Source organism: Saccopteryx bilineata, chromosome 8 (genome assembly GCF_036850765.1).
Source record: "Saccopteryx bilineata isolate mSacBil1 chromosome 8, mSacBil1_pri_phased_curated, whole genome shotgun sequence".
Lineage (NCBI taxonomy): Eukaryota > Metazoa > Chordata > Mammalia > Chiroptera > Emballonuridae > Saccopteryx > Saccopteryx bilineata.
This window is the reverse complement of record NC_089497.1, coordinates 48,862,685-48,889,753: the sequence shown is the minus strand read 5'-3', so window position 1 is coordinate 48,889,753 and position 27,069 is coordinate 48,862,685. Positions and strand designations below refer to the sequence as shown.

The 27,069-nt window shown below is 44.6% G+C and overlaps 1 protein-coding gene across 1 annotated transcript in view; it reads right to left on the bottom strand.

The window, feature by feature from the left end:
• Positions 1-27,069, bottom strand: part of ARHGAP31 (Rho GTPase activating protein 31) — a 121,021-nt gene that overhangs the window by 17,771 nt on the left and 76,181 nt on the right. The window contains exons 4-8 of the mRNA XM_066241313.1: positions 21,424-21,506; positions 20,474-20,581; positions 19,730-19,872; positions 5,551-5,749; positions 2,917-3,041 (exon numbers count right to left, since the gene is read on the bottom strand). Of these exons, the coding sequence (XP_066097410.1) occupies positions 2,917-3,041; positions 5,551-5,749; positions 19,730-19,872; positions 20,474-20,581; positions 21,424-21,506 (658 nt within the window). The remainder of the gene's footprint in view (positions 1-2,916; positions 3,042-5,550; positions 5,750-19,729; positions 19,873-20,473; positions 20,582-21,423; positions 21,507-27,069) is intronic.

The following is a 27,069-nucleotide window of genomic DNA, read 5'->3' as shown; positions in this document are numbered from 1 at the left end:
TTAATCCACTGATTCACTTTTTTCACAGTTATATTCCAACAAATAGCAAGTCCATATGCCATTTATGGAGCCTACACTGGTGGATTACGATCATAAGCTCCCCCACTGCCATGCCAGCGACACTCTTCTGGTGAAAAGTGGCCACACAGGCAATAGCCAAGGTCACAGAGAGCCACTCCTATTAAAACTGATGGTTCTTTAATTTCACCCTGCATCCTATCCATCAAAATTCAGCCAGTTTGATGATCTATCTCTGATTAGCTTGTTTACGAGATGTTAATCTAGCAGTTTTAAGCCCTGGCTGCATATCAGAATTACCTGGGAGCTTTTAAAAAATGACCAGTACATTGACTTCACCACAGATCCCATTAGGCAAAAGGGCTGTGGGTGTGAACCACTCTGTGGGCAATTTGAAGGTGCAGTCATTCTGAGAAGCCCCGGCCAGGAACATGCTGTGCATTTCTTGCATGTACCCCATGTGGTCCACCTTGGACTTCTTCCTTTCGGAAACCACTTGGGGGTGGACATTTACCTGAGTCAGGATCATGGCAAATCATTCGTTTCATTTTTTGTTTGTTGTTTTGTTTTACTGTTTTTGATTTTTTATTACTTGGTGAACTTCTTTCTTTGGATCACTGATTCTATAACTGAAATTCTCTTTGATGTGCTTAATTAAGCAAATCTCTTATTACTATTAGATAACGAGTTTCTTGCCAGATACTTCTCCCTTTAAATTCTCCTCTGAGAATCTTATTTCTGTTTTGTATCTGATCTACCATACCCGTGGCGACCTGCCCTCTTCACCTGAACTATCTTGCCAGGGTAGTTTGTGAGACACGCTTGCCCATATACTGCATATTGCAGATGACTAACCCAGGATCCATGTCCCTTCCCCGTTCTCACAGGGCCCTTGTCCTTCCTCGGTGCATCTGACCGGAAGCCCATCCCTCACGCCAGTGATTGGTTCAGGAACCCAGGTCCAAGCCAATCAGCACAAGGCACTCCCTTGGTCATAGGGGTTGAGCCATGTGGTTTAGTGAATATGACTGAGATGGGAGGAGTGTGATGGGTGCTTCTGGAACAAAAGGGTCTGTGCTTAGAATAAGCGACTAGAAATTATGTTCTTTCTCCTTCTTTATGTAGTGATGATCAAAGGTAAAGCCCAGAACTACTGCAGCCACTTTGTCACAGCAAAGGAAGCCAGACTGGGAATGAAACTGATGCACAGAGGAGGGCACAGTGTGGGAAAACATGGAGGTGGAGACAGAGCTCCCCCCCCTGAAATCCTCCCTACACCTGGGTGTTCCTATAAATTTCTTCATTGCTTAAGCCAGTTGAGGTGGACCTGCTATTATTTACGAACTGAATCACTGTAACGGCTCTACCCTGTGACATCCTTCACTACTCCTACAGGCAAAAGCAAAGAGTTCGAACATCTGTGCTTTATCATCCTTGGCATACGATCATCACTGGGATTGAGAAAACTCCTTAAAATATTCTCTTATTTTTCCTATAGGAACTAATTCCCCCCATCTTTATTATTAAAAATTTCAAACATTTAGGAAAACTGACCTTTAAATCTACCATCTGGTTTGTATCAATGGCTGACATTTTGCCATATATTTGCTTTATCTATTTCTATTATCCGTATTTACCTACAGGCCTATATTTTGCTGAAACATTTAAAAGTGAATTTCAATATTGTGACACTTCATCCTTATATTCTTCAACTTCTGCCTATGTCTTCTAAGAACAATTGGCAAACTATGAAAATTTATAATTCTAATACTCAGTGTATTCATCCCAAAATGATCTTTTTAGCCTTTTTTTTCAAACTAGGATTCAATCAAAATTTGCTCATTGCATTTGTGCATTGACCTTTTACAGCTTGTTTTTATAACTATTGTCCCCATTTTTAAAAATCATACTTTCAATCCATAACACTAAAGGTCATTATGGCAAATTCCTTTGGACTTCCCTTTCTGACCCAATATTTACCTAGAGTGGTTGTACTGCCCTTTGTATAGTGGGTCCCTCAATTCATGTCTTATGAATTCCTATTAACTACTCAGATATAACTCCCATCTCTAGTTAAAAATCATGATCATGACTGGGGGAGAAGTAACAGATCTTCCTTATGGTAGAGTTCAATTAATAAATATAGAAGGAATAATGAAAACAGAAAATGGCCATTTGGCAAACATCACAGTAACAACTGTTGTAGACAAGATCCTTTGGTGGATGCTAAAATTCATGGATGGAAGTATGATGAGAAACAGGTTATGTGCAGTCTCAAAATATCTCCCACAACATACTTATTAATTGCAAAGGAAAAAAAAATAGTAACTTTACAGAAACAAAACCTTGTAGACAGCACTTTAACCAAGTGATCAAAGTTAACATCACAAGCCATAAAAAATAATGACATCATCTGCCTCCTGATACTAGGCACTGAGATAGCTACAACATTCATAATCTCTAACTGACAAACTCTTCTGGTTGGGAGGAGATTAAGGAGACATGAATACTAAATGCAGTGTGGGTTCTTGGACTGGATCCTGGACCAGAAAAAGGACATTAGTGGGTCATTTGGCCAAATATGAATAAACTCTGTAATTTATTTAAAGGTATTATATTGATATGAATTGTCTGGCTTTGATCTTTGTATTGCAGTTATATAGCATGTAAAAAGTTGGGGAATCAGTGTGAAGAGTATATGGATTCTCTGTGTACTATTTTTGCAACTTTTTTATAAATCTAAAATTATCTAAAAAAAATAAAACTCAGAAAGACTCTCTAGTTAGTTTCTACCTTTCTCTTTCAGGGCTATTGAGTTTAATGTGATCAAACCAAAGACTCAAAGAGTAGGATTAGGGGGAAATATATCTCACAGACATAACCGTTGCTGATTCTTACCTGAGAGTCTCTGTCCTCTCACAAACACACTCCCGTTTCTACTCAGCTTTGATTTGGAGTCTGATCCAGAACGTCCCAGGTTAAATATTGATTTCCACTTCTTAGATTTACTGGACAGCTTTCTTCTAAAAAAGCCAAGCCAGAAGGGGTTAGTTTGGTAACTAGCTATTTCAATGGGGCTTTTGAATTGAGAAGGAATGCCCCAAAGATGTTCTGGTTATGAATGGCTCTGACATTTCAGAAAATTCCTCTGTAAAACCCCAGTTGAGCCTTAGTCTTACCCTGTCTGGGGATGCCCTAGATCACTAAGCTAGGCTTTCATGAGTCAGAACAAAGGACCACATTCCCCAGAGGAAGGGGTAAAAGCATGCCATTAAAGACAGTGGTGGGGCAAACTCTTCTGGTTGGGAGGGGATTAAGGAGATTAAATTAAATTAGATTTAATTAAAGAAGGAAGGACCGATGGGAGACTCAGAGGTCACAGCAACCACAGTTCGGGGAATTCTGCTAAGCACTTCAGTCATAGGCTTTCAAAGGTAACTATTTTTTACAGAAGTAAGCACTGAAGAACATGGACCTCAGTCCTGTTATGCTCCCTGCAATGTGGACCACACTGCGGTCACAGCCACAGGTTAGAAAAGGGCTGGTGAAGACTTCCATGGACTACAAGGGAGGTGTCTGAGAAAGCAATTAGAAGAGTCTGGCCTGGGAGAGTGGCAGGCTGCTGGCCGTGGTCAGTGGTCACTGCAGAGAAATGCCCAGGGCAGTCAGTGTGTCTCTCCTTTCCTTGGTCCTTGGCACCAGGCTGCTTCAGGAGAAGGTGGGGGGTAGGAGCCACCACCAGGGGTCACCACAGAGGCCTTGCCCTCCTCATGCCTGGCGGGACATTCAGACTTCTTCAAGTTTCAGGATGAAACCTGCAACTTGTTGGTCCACAGGGAACCTTTTCTCCGCAGGGTTCTCATGGAGCACCCAGATCTCAAGCCCAGCGTGTGTTTCCCATAAATCAGAGAGAGAGATCTGCAGTGCTGGGTGGTCTCTTTGGATCTGGCCTGGCTTTTCTCAAGCACTTGGCCTTGGGGTGGATTTGACAGGGTGGCATAAACTGGGCTATGGTGTACCTAAGGTGTGTGGCTGAAGGCAGATAGAAAGTGTACCTGATGGTCCTTTCAAGGGGCACTTCTTCCTAGTCCGTGGGTGGAAGTCCTTATCCTCCAGGGATTTAGTGTGGTGGCAGTGAGGAGGGGGGGTGAAGGGGAGCAGTGGAGCTCAGTGTTTTAATTAAAAATTTTTACTTATTGATTTCTATTTTTTATTTATTTTTTGTATGAGAGAGATACGTGAAGGGAGAGAGAGGGAGGAGAGAGAGAGAAGCATCAACCTGTAGTCGCTTTCACTTTAGTTGTGCATTGAATGCTTCTCAAACACGCCTTGACTGGGGATAGGACTTCGGGTTCAAGCCGAGCCAGCTTTCCCTTGCTCAAGCCAATGACCTTGGGCTTTTTATGCCGGCTACCTTTGGGCTCAAGCTGGCAAACTCTGGGGTTGTGTGGGTGATCCCCTGCTCAAGCCAGCAACCCTACACTCAAGCTAAAGAGCCCATACTCAGAGCCAGTAACCTTGGGGTTTCAAACTGGTGACCTCAGTATTCTTGGTCAATACTTTATCCACTGCACCACAGGCATGGAGCACGGTCTTGAGAGAGCACTGTTTATACACTCCAGGAATGGAGGGGGTTCTCGCCAGGTGGGTTTCAGGTGTTTCATTCCCCTAACATGCACCCTGGCGCCCCCTACAGTTGTTGTGCAATGCGGGAGGGCTCCTTCCCCCTCCACAAAGGGAAACAGTCTTGCCCTCTTGGGGCAAGAGGACAATGGCAAGAGGTCTGAGGTGTCTGTTTTCGCATCGACCAAACAGCAAAGACGACATTCTCCAGTAAAAGATTGCCTTTCAGCCCCTCCACCTACTGGCTGCCTAGAACTTAGGGCTCCTGCTCCAAGTGCTGCCTCTTTTTCACAGTGACTATGAGGGCGAGGGGGGCAGAGGGATGCATGGAGACCAGGACTGCCACAGAGGAAGCGAGGGGGGTAAATGAGGAAAGAAGATATGCAGTGGTCTAAAAATATGCTTGGTGTGTTTTCGGAAGAGAGGGAGGGCTCTGGCAGGTACGAGAGAAGGACCGGAAGCCAGAGAGAATATCTCCAGTGCTCCCTGCCGGGTCTCCGGGTCTAGAGCGGCACTGCTACCCACCTGGCCTCCCTTCATCTCCATGCCTTTCGTAATGTTCTGTGGAGGTGAAGGGGGGTGGACGGAGTCAAGATTTTTTGTTTTGTTTTGTTTTGAGCAAACTTACTTTTGAAAATGTCAAACCTGTTTTGTCCAAAGTAAGGAGTAAGGATTTTATTCATGACTCTTGACAACTGTGAGCCCCACCTCCACCATGGTACTAGGGACCTCTAGTGAGACTTCAGGGTCTTGATAACTTTGGTAGGAGAGAGTTGTGGAGTCAGCTCCTTTCTCTTCTGGAGTGTTTGTTTACACCTCTGCTGCCATCATGGCCCTGAGATTATATTTCTTCCTCAACTGTCTTCCTCCACCCAACCATCTCCCAGAATTGCACAGAATGCCACGTACTTGTTGTCTGGCAGCTCAAGGACGGTGTGGAAGAGAGTGCCCATGGGCGGGACGATCTCAGGCAGGCTGTTCTCCCTCCTTTCCTTCCGAGCAGCGTGGTTGGTCGCCAAGCTCCGGGCCTGAGCTTCCTCCAGGCTCACCAACTTCATGGGCAGGGAGAGGGCTGGCAAGGTCAGGCTCTTCATGATGGGCCGGTTTTCTGGACAGAGAAGAGAAGAGTTCACAGACTACTAGGCATTGGTCTAGCCAGATTCCCTATCCATAGCTCCTCCCTGCCTGCCCTCCTGACAGGGGATCCTCTTAGGCCTGGCGAGGTCTGGGGCAGAGTCTGCATACAGGAAACTGACAACCCACCTGGCCAGATGAGCCAGAGGGCATGCAGGCCCTTCAGGAGGTAAACGGCACTAACTGTGTTTTTAAAAGAGGGACCATTCATTCATTCATTCATTCACATGACAAACATGTATTGAGCACTTACTGTGGGCCAGAGTAACAAGAATGCTTTTTGTTTTTTTAATAAATGGGTCTTTAATCCTAGCACTGCTTAGTGCTTTGGCCATGTGGGAGGTAGCCTCACTCAGCCAGCGTAAGGCAGGAGATTGCCTCTTCTCTCTGCAACTAAAAAACAGGGGCTCAAAGGCCATTAAGGTTGGAGCCTGCACTTTTCCTAGTTCGCCCAGGCTTATCTCTCCGCAGAAAACAAAAAGTTGACAGCCTATACTAGTCTCTAAAAGATAGAAGGCTATTTACTCACTACCCAGTCATCTTCTAGTATTTGCAAGTTAATCCTTTCCATGTGTGTGTGTATTTATATATATATATAGATATATATTTATTTTATTTTATTTTTTAAAGAAATACATAGAACTGGTAACAGATCAGTGGACTCCAAGGTTTTCTCTTTTCTCAAAGTCAGTAGTTCTTAACTTGGGGCAATTTTGCACCCGCTCCCTCTGGACAGGGCTATTTGGCAACGGTGGGAGACATTTTTGGTTGTCACAAGTACATGTGGGAGTGTTACTGGCACTTGTGGGTAGAGGCCAAGGGTGCTGTTAAAGAGCCTCTGGTGCACAGGACAGTGTCCCACAAGAAGAACTATGCAGCGCTAAATGTCAAGAGTGCTGAGACCGAGAAACCTTGATCTAAATAAAAAAAAAGAAGAGGTCTAAGTTTGCCTCTATTTAGTCTCTTGGCAACCTTGCCAATTTTCTGTCACTTTCAAAGATGTAAAAAGATTCAAAGGCAGCTTGGATCAACTGAGACTAAGAGATTGTTTTTTGTATAGGACTCGCGTGATTTTCAGGAAGCACCTTGACAATACTATTTCTCTTTGCAGAACATGACCCTCTCTGGCTGGAGGGAAAGAAAACCACTGAAAAAGGACCTGGTAGAAAATGGAGACAGAACGTGACATTGTGGTGTTTCCAGGGAGGGCAGCATGGCAGTCATTCAGTCAGGTAAGTAATCTGTGATCCTAAAACCTTGTCAGTAATGTTTCTGACTTTAACTCAGTTTTCTTACTTAATCAAAAGGAGGTTAAAATATTTCATTTTAATTTACTCTTTTTTTTCTTTTATTTTTTACAGAGACAGAGAGTGAGTCAGAGAGAGGGATAGACAGGGACAGACAGACAGGAACAGAGAGATGAGAAGCATCAATCATTAGTTTTTCATTGAGCATTGTGATACCTTAGTTGTTCATTGATTGCTTTCTCATATGTGCCTTGACCACGGGCCTTCAGCAGACCGAGTAACCCCTTGCTTGAGCCAAGTACCTTGGGCCCAAGCTGGTGAATTTTTGCTCAAACCAGATGAGCCCAAGCTCAAGCTGGCGACCTCGGGGTCTCGAACCTGGGTCTTACGCATCCCAGTCCGACGCTCTATCCACTGCGCCACCGCCTGGTCAAGCCATTTTAATTTACTCTTAATGTTTGTTTGTAGATGCTAGATATTTATTTGTTATCAAAGTATTTATTTACTTAAAAAATTAAATCAGCCCTAGCCAGATAGCTCGGCTGGTTAAAGCATCGTCCCGAAGTGCAGAGGTTGCCGGTTTGATCCTGGTCTGGCCACATACAGGAAGGAGCAGATCGATGTTCCTGTCTCTGTCCCCCTTCACAAAGCAGCCAGAATGCTCAGATCCTGAACTCCTGGCTCAGAGCCCTCCCATGCTTCCCGTGGCATGAAGAACAAACCAAACTCTTAGCATGACCTATAGGACCTCCATCTGCTTCCCCTGTCTCTCTTTCTCTCCCTCTCTTGCTAAAATCAATCAATAAATTTTGTTTTCAAATTAAGTTAACCGGAACAGTAGATGAACATACACAGCAGGGTCAGGAGACCTGAGTTTAGCACCAACCTCTCCCCCTATTTCTAGGCTCCAGTATCCTATGGCCTACTCATCATCTCTGCTTAATGTGTAATAGGCATCTCTAACTCTACATTTCATAACAGAGTTTGAGATTTCTACTCCTCACCTCTAGATCAGTGAGTACCTCCTCCCATCTTCTCCAAATTGGTAAATGACCATGTAGCCCCCGCTGTGTAGACCAAAACCTGTAGTAGTTATTTTTCATTCATTTCTTCCTTTGATGCACCTCCTTCTCCCACATCCAGCCTATAATCAAGCCTTGTAACTCAACCTCTGAAATGTATCCTGCATCCAGCCACCTTCCTCCATTCCTGCTAACATGCTAGTCCACGCCGCTACGATTTCCCATCTGCTTTCTGCCATAGCTCCTTAACTGGTGTCCCTGCTTCCAGCCTGTTGCCTTTCAGTCTCCCCTTCACAAAGCAGCCAGAGCGCTCAGACCCTGCGCTCCTGGCTCAAAGTCCTCCCATGCTTCCATGGCACTGAGAACAAACCAAACTTAGCATGACCTATAGGACCTCCATCTGCTTTCCCATTCTTCTTTGTCCACCCACCCAGAGGTCTACACAGATTCACAGTAAAATTTTTGAATGTATACTCCATTATATATATATATATGCATGTATTTGTAAATTATACATATTTATCACTGTATTAGTATGATATATAATAGAAAACACACAAAATCATAGAACTGACAAAGTATACAATAAAAATAAGTGAGAAAAAAAATTGTAATAGTTTCTTCTAATACCTGTACTTCAGTACTTTGGTCTCTGGTGCCCCAGAGGGTGGAGCATCCCACTTTGGAGACCACAATGGCTTTAGCCTTACTGGCTGACTTTCTGCAACACTAGAGCTCCTTCCCACCTCAGAGCTTTTACACTCCCTGCTGTCTGTGTTTGAAACATTCACTCCCCAGATCCTCACGTGACTGGTTCCTTTAGTCATTCAGGTTTCAGTTCAAAAATCACTTCCTCGGAGACCACGACCACTCTGTGTACCCAAATAACACCCTCAAGTCACGACCGTTCCATTACCCTTATGTCTGTTCCTCATGGCCTCTATGGTCTTTGAAGTGATAATGTATTTGTTTGTAAACTTATTTATTGCCTGTCTTCCCAACCAGACCACAGCTCCATGCAGGGCAGCATCTTCGCTGTTTGTGTAACACCATCCTCAGTGTCTAGAACAGGGCCTGGCACATAGGAGGTGCTCAATACATATATACTTATGTTTTAATGCTTCTTGAACATATTACAATCTGTCTGGTCTCCCTGCTCTCATTTATCAATTAAAGGTATTAGATTCTATGCCTTCTATAATATTTCCAGTTTAAAATAGAACCTTATCTCCAAATCTAAATTTCAGAAGATATGACTTATTCTATTTTGTGTAAACATTAAATATATTACCTTACCAAACACAACGCAAATTCATAACAAGAACATTTAAATTAAATGCATTGAATAATAAGTACTGGAGGCAATCAAGAGTTCAAGGGTCAGCCCTGGCCGGTTGGCTCAGCGGTAGAGCGTCGGCCTGGCGTGCGGGGGACCCGGGTTCGATTCCCAGCCAGGGCACACAGGCAAAGTGCCCATTTGCTTCTCCACACCCCCCCCCTTCCTCTCTGTCTCTCTCTTCCCCTCCCGCAGCCAAGGCTCCATTGGAGCAAAGATGGCCCGGGTGCTGGGGATGGCTCCTTGGCCTCTGCCCCAGGCGCTAGAGTGGCTCTGGTCGCAGCAGAGCGACGCTCCGGAGGGGCAGAGCATCGCCCCCTGGTGGGCAGAGCATCGCCCCTGGTGGGCGTGCTGGGTGGATCCCGGTCGGGCGCATGCGGGAGTCTGTCTGACTCTCTCCCCCCGTTTCCAGCTTCAGAATAATACAAAAAAAAAAAAAAAAAAGAGTTAAAGGGTCAAGAGTAAATTGGATTTCAATATGCAGGACAAAAGATTATTAAGGCAATGGTCACATAAAAAACAGGCATTTCCAAGTTAGCATTAGAAACACCCTGAACACTAACAGTCATGGATTTGTTGTCTAGAAGAATATTGCCCCAAACTCAATAATAAATAAACCACAGTTGTTTATTTATCTGTTTTCCTCTTTTTTCCTCACAGAGGCAGCCTAGGGTCAGAAAACGAGCATGGCTGGAAGATCTTAGGTTCAATGGTCAGTCCCACCAGTTACTAGCCTGTGGCTTTAGAGATTACTAAGCTTTTCTGGTTCCCTGTTCTTCACATATAAAATAAGATTGATAACTATATAATTGTTGTGATAACTCAGTGAGATGATATATGTGGAGTGCTTGCAATAGTTCTTGGCAGAGATTAAGTCCACAATAAATTATTAGTTGACTCAAAAAGATTAATGAATGAATGAATATTACTTCTTATTTACTTTCAAAAAGGATTTATATAGCTTGCAATAAATAATACATCTATAATGTATTATTAAAGATGAAGAAATGTCAGCCACTCCTAGGTATATAACCAAAAGAATTGAAAACATACGTTCACATAAAAATTTGTGAATGGCCTGACCAGGCGGTGGCACAGTGGATAGAGCAATAGACTGGGATGCAGAGGACCCAGGTTCAAAACCCCAAGGTCACCGGCTTGAGTGCGGGCTCATCCGGCTTGAGCATGGGGTCTTTGGCTTAAGCGTGGGATCATGGACATGACTCCATGTCTGGCTTCAGCCCAAAGGTCATTGGCTTGAAACCCAAGGTCGCTGCTTGAACAAGGGTTCACTCACTCAGCTGTAGTCCCCGACCCCCCACCAAGGCACATATGAAAAAGCAATCAATGAACAACTAAGGAGAAGCAACGAAAAATTGATAGTTCTCATCTGTCTCCCTTCCTGTCTGTCTGTCCCTATCTGTCCCTCTCTCTATCTCTCTCTCTGTCTCTGTCACACACAAAAAAATTGTCAATGAATGTTCATACAGCATTAATATTCATAAAAAAAAAGAAAAGAAAACAAACAACCCATATATCCATCAACTGATGAATGGATAAACAAAAACAAAATATGTGGCATGTTCTTTCAAAAAATATTATTCCAGGCCCTGGCCAGTTGGCTCAGCGGTAGAGCGTCGGCCTGGCGTGCGGGGGACCCGGGTTCGATTCCCGGCCAGGGCACATAGGAGAAGCGCCCATTTGCTTCTCCACCCCCTCCTCCTTCCTCTCTGTCTCTCTCTTCCCCTCCCGCAGCCAAGGCTCCATTGGAGCAAAGATGGCCCAGGCGCTGGGGATGGCTCCTTGGCCTCTGCCCCAGGCGCTAGAGTGGCTCTGCTTGCGGCAGAGTGACGCCCCGGAGGGGCAGAGCATCGCCCCCTGGTGGGCAGAGCGTCGCCCCTGGTGGGCGTGCCGGGTGGATCCCGGTCGGGCACATGCGGGAGTCTGTCTGACTGTCTCTCCCAGTTTCCAGCTTCAGAAAAATACGAAAATATATATATATTATATATATATATAATATATATATAATATATATATAATTCCACCATATAAAGAAATGAAATACTGATACATATGACAATATGGATTAACCTTGAGAACAGAATAAGTGAAAGAAGTCAGTCACAAAAGACCATGTATTGTATGATTCTATCATATTTACATGAAAGGTCCAGAAGAGGTAAATCAATAGAAGCGGAAAGTAAGTTAGTGATTGCCTAAACCTGGGAGGAGGGGAGAAGGTGGAATGACTGTTCAATGGGCATGGGATTTTCTTCTGGGGGGAGGAGCATGTTCTGAAATCAGATAGTGGTGACAGTTGCCCAATTCTCTGAATACATACAATAAAACCCACTGAATTTTATACTCTAAAATTATTTTTTTTAAATGGTAAACTTTACAGTGTATGAATTTTATATAAATAAAAAAATTATTTTAAAGAAGGGTCATAAACCACCTAGCGGACAGGGTCAGGTGGGAACAATTATACCAGGAATCAAAACGTAATGGTAATTGCAATTGATTATTCTGATGTTTATACTTCTTTTCCTCCCAAATATACGAGTTAAACTGGAGAAGACTGCTTTGATTAGCTAACACAAATGATTTGTAATATGGTTCTCATACACCACTGGCGGCAGCAGCACTGGGAAACTTGTTAGAAACACAGATTCTCAACAGCACTCTCGATATGCTGAATCAGAAACTCGGGGGATGAGGCCCAGAAATCTGTCTTAACAAGTCTTCTAGGTGGTATTGATGTACACTAATGGTGGAAAACCACCATCACACAAATGGTAGTTAACAGGTTTCTTTTTTTTTTTTTTTATGAGATATTTTTCCTTTATTTATTTTTTTCCAAATTTTACTTTGTACAGGTTTCAGGTGTACATCCCAGGGGCCAATCCTATACTTGACGTAGTGTTCCCCAAGGGGTTTCCAGTACCCCTACTGGCACCATACCTAGTTATCACAATACTACTGACTCTATTCCCTATTCTGTATCATACTTACATCCTTGAGACTAATTTGTAATTACCAATTTGTACTTCTTTTTTTTTTTTTTTTGCATTTTTCTGAAGCTAGAAACAGGGAGAGACAGTTAGACAGACTCCCGCATGCGCCCGACCGGGATCCACCTGGCAGGCCCACCATGGGGCGACGCTCTGCTCACCAGGGGGCGATGCTCTGCCCATCCTGGGTGTCGTCATGTTGCAACCAGAGCCACTCTAGCGCCTGAGGCAGAGGCCACAGAGCCATCCCCAGCGCCCGGGCCATCTTTGCTCCAATGGAGCCTTGGCTGCGGGTGGGGAAGAGAGAGACAGAGAGGAAGGCGTGGCGGAGGGGTGGAGAAGCAAATGGGCGCTTCTGCTGTGTGCCCTGGCTGGGAATTGAACCCGGGTCCTCCGCACACTAGGCCGACGCTCTACCGCTGAGCCAACTGGCCAGGGCCAATTTGTACTTCTTAATCCCTTCATCTCTTTCACCGGGTTCCCCAAACCCTACCCCTCTGGCAACCACCAGTTTTCTCTCTGTGTCTATGAGTCTGTTTTAATTGTCTGTTTTTTTTTGTTGTTGTTGTTCTTTATATTTTACGTGTAAGTAAAATCATATGGTTTCTTTCTCTGACTGAATTATTTTACTGAGCATAATATACTCTAGATCCATCCATGCTGTTGCAAATGGTAAGATTTCGTTCCTTTTTATGACCAAGTAATATTCCATTGTAAATCTGTAATGTTCCATATGTAAATATGTAAATTTTACCCAGTTGTCTATTGATGGACACTTGGGTTGCTTCCATATATTGGCTGTTGTAAATAACACTGCAGTAAACATAAAGGTGCATATATGCTTTTGAATTAGTGTCTTGGGTTTCATTGGATAAATCCCTAGAATTGGAATCACTAAGTCATAAGGCAGTTACGTTCTTAATTCTTTGAAGAAACTTCATACTATTTTTCATAGTGGCTGCACCATTCTGTATTCCCACCAACAGTGCACAAGGGTTATCTTTTCTTCACATCCCTGCCAACCCTTGTCATTTGTAGGTTTATTGATGATACGCTTTCTGACAGGTGTGAGGTGATATCTCATTGTGGTTTTAATGTTGAGCATCTTTTCATATATCTATTGGCCATCTGTATGTCCTCTTTGGAGAAGTGTCTATTCAGGCCCTCTGCCCATTTTTTTTCTATTCATTCATTCATTCATTCATTCATTCAAATAACTGGGCAGAGGGCTGAAACTCTTAGGTGGATCCAGCCCCGAGAAACTGCGCCATTGCATATTTATTGAGTTCCAAAAGCCATAGCTTAGCAGATAGAAGTAGAAAGTTACACAAGCCTTTTCTCCCATCCGTTTCATCCCCAACCCTGCACGTCTATTGTTTCTTTCATGTACAATGACACAAGAAGAGTCAGAGTCTCAGAGCTTATCAATCATAAAGGACATCTGGTTCTTGGAGGCATTCCTCCAAGAATCCTGTGTACTTGCATTCATCTCTGCCCATTTTTAAATTGTATTGTTTGTTTTTATAGTATTGAGAAGTATGAGTTCTTTATAAATTTTAGATATTAACCCTTTATTACAGGCATTATGGAATATGTTCTCTTACTTAGTAGATTCTTTGTTTTGTTAATGGTTTTCTTTGTTGTGTAGAAAATTTTACTTCTTTCTTTCTAATTTGGATGCCTTTTATTTCTTCATTTTGTCTGACTGCTGTGGCTAGGACCTCCAGTACTGTGTTGAATAAAAGTGGAAGTGGACATCCTTGTCTTTTTTCTGATCTTACAGGAAGCACTTGCAGGTTTTTATTATTATTATTATTATTATTATTATTTTTATAGAGACAGAGAGAGAGTCAGAGAGAGGGATAGATAGGGGCAGACAGACAGGAATGGAGAGAGAGATGAGAAGCATCAATCATCAGTTTTTCGTTGCGACACCTTAGTTGTTCATTGATTGCTTTCTCATATGTGCCTTGACCATGGGCCTTCAGCAGAACGAGTAACCCCTTGCTCTAGCCAGAGACCATGGGTCCAAGCTGGTGAGCTTTGCTCAAACCAGATGAACCCGCGCTCAAGCTGGTGACCTCAGGGTCTTGAACCTGAGTCCACCGCATCCCAGTCTGATGCTCTATCCACTGCGCCATCGCCTGGTCAGGCGCACTTGCAGTTTTTGCTCACTGTGTATCATGTTGACTGTGGATTTGTCATATACGGTCTGTGTTACATTGAGGTCTGTTCCCTCTATTCTCACTTTGCTTTTCCTGCATCTACTAATATGATCATGCAATTTTTATCTTTCATTTTGTTTTTTATTTTATTCCTTTTTTTTTTCTTAGAGAGGAGAGACTGAGACAGAGAGAGAGAGAAGTGGGGGAGGAGCTGGAAGCATCAACTCCCATTATGTGCCTTGACCAGGCAAGCCCAGGGTTTCGAACCGGTGACCTCAGCATTTCTAGGTCGACGCTGTATCCACTGCACCACCACAGGTCAGTCTTTCATTTTGTTTATGTGGTATATCACATTGATTTGTGGACGTTGTATCAACCTTGCATCCCAGAACTAAATCCCACTTGATCATTGTATGTAATCTTTCTAATGTATTGCTGGATCTAGTTTGCTAATATTTTGTTGAGGATTTTTTTTATCTATTTGCATTAGAGATATTGGCCTACAGTTTTCTCTCTTTGTACTGTTTTTACCTGGTTTTGAAATTAGGATATTGCTGGATTCATAAAAAGAACTTAGAAATCTTCCCTCTTTTTGTAATTATTTGGAATAGTTTGAGAAGAAAAGGTGTTAATTCTTCTTTGAATGTTTGGTAAAATTAGCCGGTGAAGCCATCTGGTTCAGGACTTTTGTTTGTTAGGAGGTTATTATTATCATTATATCTGCTCCAGTTTTATTAGTTGTAATTGGTCTGTTCAGATTTTCTGATTTTTCTTGATTCAGCTTTGGAAGATTGTTATCTTTCTAGGAATTTATCCATTTCATCCAGAATGTCCAATTTGTTGGCATATAGTGTTTGTAATATTTTCTTACAATTCTTTGTATTTCTGTGGTGTCAGTTGTTATTTCTCCTCTTGTTTTTGATTTTATTTCTTTGGGTTCAGGTTTGTCAATTTTGTTTATTTTTTCAAAGAACCAGCTCGGTTTCATTGATCTTTTGTATTGTTTTTTAAAGTCTCTGTGTCATTTATTTCTGTTTGATCTTTATTATTTCTTTTCTTCTATTCACTTGGGACTTTGTTTATTGTTCCTTTTCTAGTTCCTTTAGGTGTAAGGTTAGGTTGTTTGAGATTTTTCTTCCTTCTTGTAGTAAATCAGTATTGCTATGAATTTCCGTGTGAGGACCGCTTTTGCTGTGTCCCACAGATTTTAAGTTGTATCTTCATTTCGTTTGTCTCAAGGTAACTTTTGACTCCCTCCTTGATCTCATTGTTAATCCATTCATTGTTTCGTAACATGTGTACTTGAAAAGTCTGTATATTCTGCTGTTTTGAGGGAAATGCTCTAAAAATATTAATTAAATCTATCTGGCCTACTGTGTCATTTAAGGTTGCTATTTCCTTGTTGATTTTCTGTCTGGAAGATTTATCCATTGATGTCAATGGGGTGTTAAAATACCCTACTATGACTGTATTACTGTTGATCTTTCCCTTCATGTCCATCAAGATTTGCTTTATATATTTAGGTATTGCTATGCTGGATGCATAAGTGTTTACAAGGGTTATATCCTCGTATTGGATTGATCCTTCTATCATTATGTAATGTCTTTATCTTTTGTTATATAGCTTTTGATTTAAAGTCTATTTTGTCAGATAGAAGTATTGCTATCTTAGCTTTTTATTCATTTGCATTTGTATGAATATCATTTTCCATCTTTTTACTTTTAGTATATGTGTACATTTCATTCTAAGGTGGGTCATTTGCAGACAGCATATATATGGATTTTGTTTTCTTATCCATTCAGCTAACCCAAATCTTTTGATTGGAGCATTTAAGCCATTTACATTTAAGGTGATTATTGATAGGTACATATTTATTGTCATTTTACTCTTTATAACTATGTGCCTCTTTTCTTTCTTCCTTCTTAAAGAAGACCTTTTAACATTTCTTGTAATACAGGTTTGGTGGTAATGGACTCTTTTTAACTTTTTCTTGTCTGGGAAGTTCTTTATTTCTCCTTTAATTTAATTTAATTTATTTATTTTAGCAAGAGAGAAAGATAGACAGACAGCCAGGACGGGAGAGAAATGAGAAGCATCAATTCTTCATTGTGGCACCTTAGTTGTTCATTGATTGCTTTCTAATATGTGCCTTGACCAGGTGGCTTCAGCTGAGCCAGTGACCCCTTGCTCAAGCTAGAGACCTTGGGCTCAAGCCAGTGACCATGTGGTCATGTTTATGACCCCACATTCAAGCTGGTGGCCCTGTACTAAAGCTGTTGAGTCTGTGTTCAAGCCAGATGAGCCTTTGCTCAAGCCAGCGACCTTGGGCTTTCAAACCCGGGTCCTTGGTGTCCCAGGCCAACAATCTATCTACTGCACCACTTCTTGGTTAGGCTTCTATGTAATTTTTTGTGCTTGGTATCTCTTTGTTAAAGTTCTAAGTTCCATAAGCACTCTTATAACTGTTGTTTTGAACTCTGAATCTGGTAGCTTATTTGCCTCCATTTTATTTAGGTCTTTTTTCTGGAGATTTTTTCTGTTCTTTCATTTGGGTCATGTTTCTTTGTCTCCCCATTTTGGCTACCTCTCTGTATTTATTTCTATGTACTAGGTAGATCTGTTATGCCTTGGTATGGTATTAGATGTCTTGTGGGGCTGAGACACTGTCTCTTTGATTGCCAGAGCCCTACTATTATAGTTGAGTTTGATTGCTGTTGGCTCATTTGTGGGTGGGGCCCCCACCAGCTGGCTATGAGTATCTACCCTGAGTGCACTGTATGAGCTGCTGTGTGATAGAGATGAATTTGCCCCAACAAGATTTCCCTTTGTGTGTGTCACTTGTGGAACTAATTTGGTTATGCTCTGATTTGGTCTGAACCACGGGGTGCGTTGGTTGTGGGAGCCCTAAGGAAGGGATCCAGTGCTGGTTGATTCAGTGCCGCCACTGATGGTCCCTGGGCTACTTGTTTGGAGCTACAAAATAACCCATAGTTTATGGCTGCATCTGCTGGGCCTGGATGTGCATAGGAGGCGTCTAGTTGTGCACCAAGGCCAGTTTCCACCAGCACTGAGCACTCAGCCTCTGGCAGTATGCGTGTTGCATGAGGGGCTCTCGGTGAGTCACCAGGAAGGGGTGAATGGTGTTCACGAGATTGATACAGATTCAAACTTGGCACCACTGCTGTGTTGGAGGCCACTCAGCAACAGTGTCAGGGTACACCAAGGTTGACCACTACCTTCTAGGTGCCTGTGGCCTTTGTGTTGGGATCGGGTCTCAGAGATTTATCGGGGTGAAACCAGCAGTGCTGATCAGGCCCAAACAGACAAGATTTGGCTTGTGAAGGGAGAAACATTCCCTACAGGAATGCCAGCGCTCGTCTGGTGTGTGAGGGAACAGTGGCCCTGGCCAACGGCCACACAGCTCAGTTCTTCCCAGACCCTGCCAGACTTACTAGAGAGCCTTCTGTAGCAGAGGACCATGCTGGCCACAGCCTACTGACAATATTGCAGAGTGCAAGCTCAGCAAGGCACAGTTACTCTGGCCTGCAGGGGGCAGGCTGCTGTGGTCCTGAGGGAGCAGGACACTGCTGTGTGCTGGTGCTTTGGCCTGCTGTGCGTGGGGAAAGGAAAATTGTCTCTGTCTCAGAGCTCTGATTTTTTTAGTCCACCCTCAAGATCCTGTCAAGAAAGTCTGCACCACAGACTCAGGCAGCAGACTCCTCAGCAGGTCATAAACTTGGCTGAGCAGGGCGACAGGGGTTGAGACGGTGGGGCTTGTGCAGTTCCCTTACGCCAGTGTAGTTTACGGGGGAGTGGTCAGCCCAGGAAAGATGGTGTCTGTAGGCAGTGCGGGAAAGGAACTCAGCACAGGAACCCTTGGGGCTATTCCTTCAGCTCTCTTCCCAGAGTCACACAACCCAGTCTGTCCTCACAAGCTTCTAGTCTGCTCTGCGCTATCCTTCCTCTGATGGAGCCCTGGGTGAGTAGCAACAAACAAGACTTTGTGAGCTAGCCTTTTAATATGGCACCTGGGACTCTAGCAGACTCTTATCTCTCCCTGGCAGAGCTAAGCCCCACTGATTTTTATAGCCAGATGTTATATAGGCACCTCTTCCCAGCTCTATTGCTCTGGGCTGGGGATCCCAGCGTGGGGATAAGACCCATGTTCCTCAGGGGGACCTCTGCAGCTGAGATATCCCTCCAGATTCTGGGGCCGCCACAAACGGGTACAGGGCAGCCCTTTTTGCATCTCCACCCTTCCTACCAGTCTTGATGTGTCTTCTTCTATAAATCCTTGGTTTTAAGACTTCTGTTCAGTTAGTCTTCAGTTATTCAGGTTGACTGGTCTATAATTTAGTTTTAATTCCAGTTCAAGCTTGGGAGGAGGTGAGTGTAACTTCTACCTACCCTGCCACCATCTTCTCCCAGACTTCTTGATCAACTGGATTTCTGGTTTTTACAAATGAATAAACCGAACAATACCCCATTCATTCCTAGGGTTCACTGTGCCATTATAAGACTTATAGAACTCAGGTATAATATTTTGCATCACATAATACCCAGCCTGAAATAGCTATATGTTTCTCATCATTCACTGTATGCTAACTAGTCTCTGAATACACATACCTCTAAACAAACAGTCATTTCTGTACACATAGTGCCAGGTATAGGGCAGAACAAAGTAAGCATTCAAGAAATGCTTGGGAAGAAAATGCATTCTAAATATACATGAGAGTATGAACATATTGACACTTAACTCATTCACTTAAGACTTTCAGATGAAGGCATAAGGGTCTTCTGAAATATATTATACTGAAAGTAAAAATGAGATTGTTGAAGAGAAGGATGCTACCAGTTAATAACTCAAAGAGTTTAGAACATACTAAAACCAATAGATTATTATTACAGTTTACTATGCCACATTTACAGAGCAGTCCAAGTATGCAACCAATCAGAAACATGCCACAACCACCTGAAAACACACATCTTTGTTGCACACATACAGATGTATATATGCACGATCTCCAGACACTGACACACACACAGTAATCAGCACATACACAGTACCAACAACAGAGTTAGAACCAAGCCACCTTCACTTATTCTTGGGCCCTGTGACTAAGGCTAGAAAGGAGGATGGGCTGGTGAGATGTATGTCAGGAGGAGCCATTACCATCGTTCTCTAGAGATCTGGGCGCACCATTGTTAAAGATTTGATCCACATGATTCAGTATGAACTCAATCACCACCTGCTGGACCCGGACAGCAAGGAAGGCTGCATCTCCATTGCAACCAGTGGCTTCGATTTCTTTGGACCTAAACCATGGAAGAAACACATTCAGTTCAGTGAGTCAGCCCTAGAGCAGCAAGGCGGAGCCAGCAGGCCTTTCGTACAGCCCCATCTCTTCAATGTAGACAGTTTGTTAATCTGTAGAATATTTTAACTATTAAGACCAATTAAAGAGACTTTCCAAAAGCTGTGAAGCCCAACACGCTGAACAAATTTAAAGCAATTACTAGGAAGTATACACTGTAAGACTATAACACAATATTAGTGAATATACAGGAATTGATCTTGTCCCCACAGGATCTCCTTTCACCCTCACTCAGTTGTTCTGTGGGGCAGCTCATCATTTACGAAGTCATAGGAAGCAGTTGATTGAGCTAATAGCCAGCTGCATCCCAACCAAATCCAACAAAAGCCAATGAGCCATAGAGACAAGAAAGGCCTTTGCAAGAAATTATAACAAACAGACCCATAACTTGACTCCCATCCCGGTGGTTCCAACTGCCTTTGGAATGCAGTTCCCAGGTTAGCAGGCAAAGAACCTAGGCTATTAAAATCACTGTTAATTCATCTGTGCTACAATAGACCACTTAGCTACAGAGAGGGTGGTAAGAAGGGTGTGGTGGTTACCTGAGGAGGTTTGGTGCCCACACCAGGGCCAGGTTCCTGGCGTGCATGTTGGTCTTGCTGCTAAAGGAGGCGATGCGGGCCAGGTGTTGGATCAGGTATTCCAAAGTCCTGTAATAGTTCATTTACTTATTTATTTTACAAAGTAAGAAACTTTGGGGCCTGTGTGAAGCCTGGAGATAGTTTCTAAGTTTGGACTTGAGAAACTAAATAAATAGTTCTATCATGTGAATTTTGGAAGAACATTCGGAAGATGTCAAGATTGGTGAAAGTAATAGTCTTGGCCCTTGATATGTTGATCTGGGATGGGGAAGGAGATGGTCTTGGATGAAAAACATCTATTACTGCTAGGAAGTCCTTTCTCACACCACATCAGAATCTTCCCCCGAGTAACAGATGGGTAGGCTTAGGGAACACTGGGAAAGGTGGTAAGCTTAGGGGTGACACTGTGAAAATGAAATGAAAGGGAGGGATGATGTAAAGCAGTGGAAATTTCCGATGGCTTTAGGTCGTTCGACCCCCACCGGGGTTGCGACCCACAGGTTGAGAACCGCTGATGTAAAGGATGGTACTGATGCTCAAACAGACAGATCAGTCAGTGACTCAAGAGCTACTGTCAAATCCTGTTTGAAAACCATCTTGGGCTCCATCAGTTTGGTTAGTCTATGAATTTGGATAAGAAATCACTGTGAGAATATCCTTGTGTGATCAGAATCACACAAGGGGACTCTGAGGGATATCCTGCAAGTGACCGAGACATGGGCTGCTCCTTCCCACCAATGTCCCTAGTCAGACACCAACTCACTCTGATAAAAGCGACCCGCTCACCCACCTCAAAATGCTCCAGGAAAGCCACTGCCCACTGAATTTGTTTCCTTTAATGATGCCACTCTCGGTCTGCGGTCTTACACCGCATTGAGAGGCTGTGACTTTCTCTCCCCAAGGAGTCTTACCTGTAGTGGGACGGGGGAAGCTCCTGGATAACATTTTGGATTCGGGCCAACTGGCCTTCTTCTGGGCAACGTGACACTGCCTCCTGCAGAGGGGAACATGAAGCACCCAGTGAGTGCCCGAGAGGGTGGACACACAGCGGCGTCTGCTGGTTTTCCTTTGGCTTCTGGGACTGCAGCCTTCCAACCATGCCTAGAGATCATCCTTCCAAGAGGCACACTTTTCTAGCAAAAACAACAACTGAAATCTCTGAGGATCCGTGATGTGAAGCGTCTAACATTGCACACACAGAGACCTATGGATGGTGTGAGTCTCTGTACACCCTCAGATGCCCGTTAGGTATCTGGTAAAAAAAAAAGGTGTAGAATCTGGGGTGTGTCTTGTGTGGCAGAAGGAGTCACAGAAACTCAGGGAAAGATAAGGAGATGGAAAAAGAGGGAGACGCCCTGGCCGGTTGGCTCAGCGGTAGAGCGTCAGCCTAGCATGCGGAGGACCCTGGTTCAATTCCCAGCCAGGGCACACAGGAGAAGTGCCCATTTGCTTCTCCACCCCTCCGCCGCGCTTTCCTCTCTGTCTCTCTCTTCCCCTCCCACAGCCAAGGCTCCATTGGAGCAAAGATGGCCCGGGCGCTGGGGATGGCTCTGTGGCCTCTGCCTCAGGCACTAGAGTGGCTCTGGTCGCAACATGGCGACACCCAGGATGGGCAGAGCATCGCCCCCTGGTGGGCAGAGCATTGCCCCTGGTGGGCGTGCCGGGTGCATCCTGGTCGGGCGCATGCGGGAGTCTGTCTGACTGTCTCTCCCTGTTTCCAGCTTCAGAAAAATGAAAAAAAAAAAAAAAAAGAAAAAAAAGAAAAAGAAAAAGAGGGAGGCAGTTGAGTCGAAGATGACAGGGTGGCCCCAAGTTTACTCAGCCTGCTGTCTTCTTGGGTGCAAACAGCCACTTCCCATCTAGGCTGAGACAGCTCCAGGGCCTTGCTGCTACTCGGTAGCTGCCAGTTGTAGATGCTGCAAGGCATGGAAGATGTGCCTTCTCAGCCAGGTAAGAGCTTGGTCCCTGAGACTCAGTGGCCTTGCTAGGATTTGCTCTCTGTTGTTTTCTGTGTGGGTATTTTGTCCCCACCCATCTCCAGCCCAGGGGCCTTAAGGCCGGGACATCAGTAAAGGCAATGTGATCACAGGTTTGTCCGGGTTTCCACACAATGCGGGTGTCTGGGGCCGATTCTCTTGCATCCCTGCCTTGAGAACCTGCCTTCCCTGTGCACGGGTTCAAGGCCCCCTCCCAGGACACGGCTGAGAACTCCAGACTGCCAGCACGGGTGCGGTACCTAAGTTCAAGGTCAACAGCAATCACATCTTCCTTTTTATTCTGAGGTATAATTTCCATATAGTAAAAATATACACGTCTTAAGCTACAGCTCCACGAATTCCTTCATGTACATATACCCATGTAATCCCACCCAGACCAAAATATACTTTAAAAGGAGCTCCTGAAGGCCCTGGCTGGTTGGCTCAGTGGTAGAACGTCGGCCTGGCGTGCAGAAGTCCTGGGTTTGATTCCCGGCCAGGGCACACAGGAGAAGCGCCCATCTGCTTCTCTACCCCTTCCCCTCTCCTTCCTCTCTGTCTCTCTCTTCCCCTCCTGCAGCCGAGGCTCCATTGGAGCAAAGATGGCCCGGGTGCTGGGGATGGCTCCTTGGCCTCTGCCCCAGGCGCTAGAGTGGCTCTGGTTGCAACAGAGCGACGCCCCAGAGGGGCAGAGCATCGCCCCCTGGTGGGCGGAGCGTCGCCCCCTGGTGGGTGTGCCGGGTGGATCCCGGTCGGGCGCATGCGGGAGTCTGTCTGACTGTCTCTCCCCGTTTCCAGCTTCAGAAAAATACAAAAAAAAAAAAAAAAAAAAAAGGAGCTCCTGAGCTCACTCTAGTCCTTATGACCCTGAATCCACAGCCATATGCAACTTACATAGTCTTGTATTTCCTCTTAGCACTAGAAACTTGCTTTACATTTCCATATGGGGTGGGCAAAAGGAGGCCTACATGGAAAAATATGTAATACAAGAATAAATTCTGTGTTTTGTGTACTCACACCTGTAAGCCTACTTTTCCCCACCCATGTTTAATGAAAAGTATAATCATAAAATATATTGTTTAATTTGGTAAGTACGGCCCCCTGCAATATCACCAAAATAAGATCCTAACAGTGGTGTGGTTTTCTTCTCGTGTTTACCTCTGTTCAGCATTTAGCTAGCTGTGTATAAAGGGTGAAGTTCAAACTCGCACTTATGAGAATTTTTAGGCCCAGAGGAGTGGAAGGACATGAACTCTGTGGGGCCCCTTCTGTCTGCCAGGCCCTAGCTGGGCCACACTTGCTGGGTCTGTTCTGTCCTAACCAGGGAGGATGCCAAGGCACTGCCCCAGCTGGCTCTCCCAGCCCCCTCACGGGTCTCCATTCTTTCCCACAGAACTCACCACCTGTACACATTCTCTATAATGTGCTTATTTATTAGGTTTGCTGTTTACGGTCTGCCTGCCTTGCTAGATGTGCAAGTGCCAGGATGTGAGGAGTCCCAGTGCCCGGCACACGGGCATTCCTCCAGACTCGTTGAATGACTGATTATACTCCATTTCCCTGCATGCCAGGGCTTTATCTATTACGGTTATTATTTCTTGGCTTTTTTTATTTAATTGAAGAAAAATTTATACACAGACACTGTTTTTAAAGGCAATCAAAATTCTCTCCACAGGAAAACTTGATATTTTGTTTCCTAAGCAGAAGTGGGAAGAAAGGTGAGACCGGGAGGGTCACAGTCACAGGTGTCCCAATCTTCTGGTGGGTTTGCAAGCCTGAGAATAGGGCCGGTATAAGCATGATCTCTGCCTCAACCCTCACTTTTTGAGATATGCAGGATGGAGAGTGTGAGGACAAGAATGGAGTGGGAGACCCTGGCCGGTTGGCTCAGTGGTAGAGCGTCGTCCTGCCGTGCAGAGGTCCCGGGTTCGATTCCCAGCCAGGGCACACAGGAGAAGCACCCATCTGCTTCTCCACCTCTCCCCCTCTCCTTCCTCTCTGTCTCTCTCTTCCCCTCCCGCAGCCGAGGCTCCATTGGAGCAAAGATGGCCTGGGCGCTGGGGATGGCTTTGTGGCCTCTGCCTCAGGCGCTAGAGTGGCTCTGGTCGCAACAGAGTGATGCCCCGGATGGGCGGAGCATTGCCCCCTGGTGGGCGTGCCGGGTGGATCCCGGTCGGGCGCATGCGGGAATCTGTCTGACTGCCTCCCCGCTTCCAGCTTCAGAAAAATGCAAAAAAAAAAAAAAAATGGAGTGGGAATCAGCACCCTGACACCTCTGCTCTCTTCCTGGAAGTGGTCACTTAGAAAAGAGATTTGTAGCCCTGACCAGTTGGCTCAGTGGACAAAGCATTGACTCAGCATATGGACATCCCAGGTTCAATTCCCAGTCAGGGCACATAGGAGAACTGCCCATTTGCTTCTCTCCCCCTCCTTCTTCACCCTCTCTCCCTCTTACCCTCCCGCAGCCAGTGGCCTTGATTGATTCGAGTGTTGGCCCCAGGTGCTGAGGATAGCTCAGTTGGTCCGAGCATGTCAGCCTCAGGTGCTAAAAATAGCTCCATTGATTCAAGTATCAGCCCTAGACAGGGGTTGCTGGATGGATCCTAGTCAGGGCGCATGTTGGAGTCTGTTGCACTATCTCTCCTCCTTTCACTTGAAGAAAAGAAAAGAAAAAGAAAACAGGCTTGTGAGGAGGGCCACGGCTGCCAAGAAAGAGCCTTATAAAGGGAGCAAAGGGAGAGAAGCTCCAGGGGCAGGAGGGGCACAGAATGCAGTGTGGGCCCTCCCACATCCTATCCTTTAAAGGAGGAGAAGCCTGACCTGTGGTGGCACAGTGGATAAAGCGTCGACCTAGAAATGCTGAGGTCGCCGGTTCGAAACCCTGGGCTTGCCTGGTCAAGGCACATATGGGAGTTGATGCTTCCAGCTCCTCCCCCCTTCTCTCTCTCTCTCTCTCTCCTCTCTCTCTCTCTCTCTCTCTCTCTGTGTCTCTCCCTCTCCTCTCTAAAATGAATTAAAAAAAAAATTTAAAAAAAAACAACAAAAAAAAAAAATAAAGGAGGAGAAATGGGAGGCCCCTCTTCTTCTCCCTGCAAAGCTACGGTGAACTTGGCAAAGCTTGCACACACACACACCCCCGCCCTTTCTAAAAATGTATCTGGGGAATAAAGGTGTGGATGAATTTAACAGACCACATGGAAAGTTCCTTTAATATTTTAGGAAGCTGTTAGTCATCTTTGTTCTCTGGGAGGCAGGGCGGGCTCACCCACTGATGCCTGTAGGTCCCATTTGGGATTGGCGTTTATTCTGTTATTCACAGCCTCTACCCATCACACCCCAGTCCTATTCAGAAGCTCTCGAGATCCCTGCTTCTCTCCTGGAACAGTTCAGGGCAGTGAGCTTATTTTTAGCCCAGGCAGGCCTGGCAGCAGGGTGGACAAACAACTGTGGCTCTCTCTCCCTTCCAGCTGCACCCCAGCTGCAACGCGGCCTCTGCCTTGCATTATGTACTACTTGCTTTAAAATTACCTTTTTATTTTAATTCATTTTAAGCAATTAGATTTAAAAAAGTAACTTATAACACAATTTTGAAAATGCAAAGCATCCAAAGGAACACACAGAAGGAAGTTAGTATTCCTACCAGCTGCGGGCCTCCGTCTCCAGAGGCAACAACCACTGTGTGTCCTTCCAGACAGTCTTTTGCCTCTCCATTCAGTCACACCGTGGCACCTCCATTCAGTCACACCGCGGAACCCATCTGCAAATGCCCTGTCTCCTGTCCTTTCACAGCAACCGCACTGGCCTCCACAAACTCTCTCAAGCAAGTTGCGCCAAGTCCTCCACAAGGGCTTTTGTATCTGCTGGTTCTTTGTGACAGACGCCCTCTTCCCCCAAACAGTTACACAGTTTGTTCCCTTGCTTCATCTTTGTCTCTGTTCAAATATCACCTTATAAAGAGCGCTTTGATTATCCTACAAAAATAGCAGTCCTCATCATTCTCTCCCCTGTATCTGCAGTCATTTTCCTCATAGTACTATCAACACTTCCCCTTCTGTCACAGTAAAATGCGTGCTCTCTTTGATTCTATCTTAATTCTAGTCTCCATTTCTCCCTTGGCCTTCAGGTAATAGCAGCTGCAGTAGATATGTTAATTATTAAAGGAATTCTGCTTGAGGTTTGAGCTTTTGGCCAGGATTTGCAGGAGCCTCAAGACTGGACTCAAATGAGGGTGGAGACACAAAGAGATTTATTTAGAGATTTCCCTGCTCTTCTGTTGGTGCCTAGACATCTGCGGTAGATGATCACACATCTCCTGTCCTGCCCATTTTCCCTTCCCTAGACATAAAATGTGTCTGAATTCTAGGCTCTCTTAAGATGGATTTGAGGAAGCTCTAAGGCCCCCCAATCTTCTCAAGCTTGGCACCTTATTTAATCCACCCCTTATTGTTAGATACTCCCCAAATTTTGATATTATAGATAATATTGCAATAAAATACTTGTAAATCAATTGTTGTTATTATTATTATTGGCACATCTGATTAGAATGGAGTCCTAGAAATGGAGTTATAATATTTTTAAAAA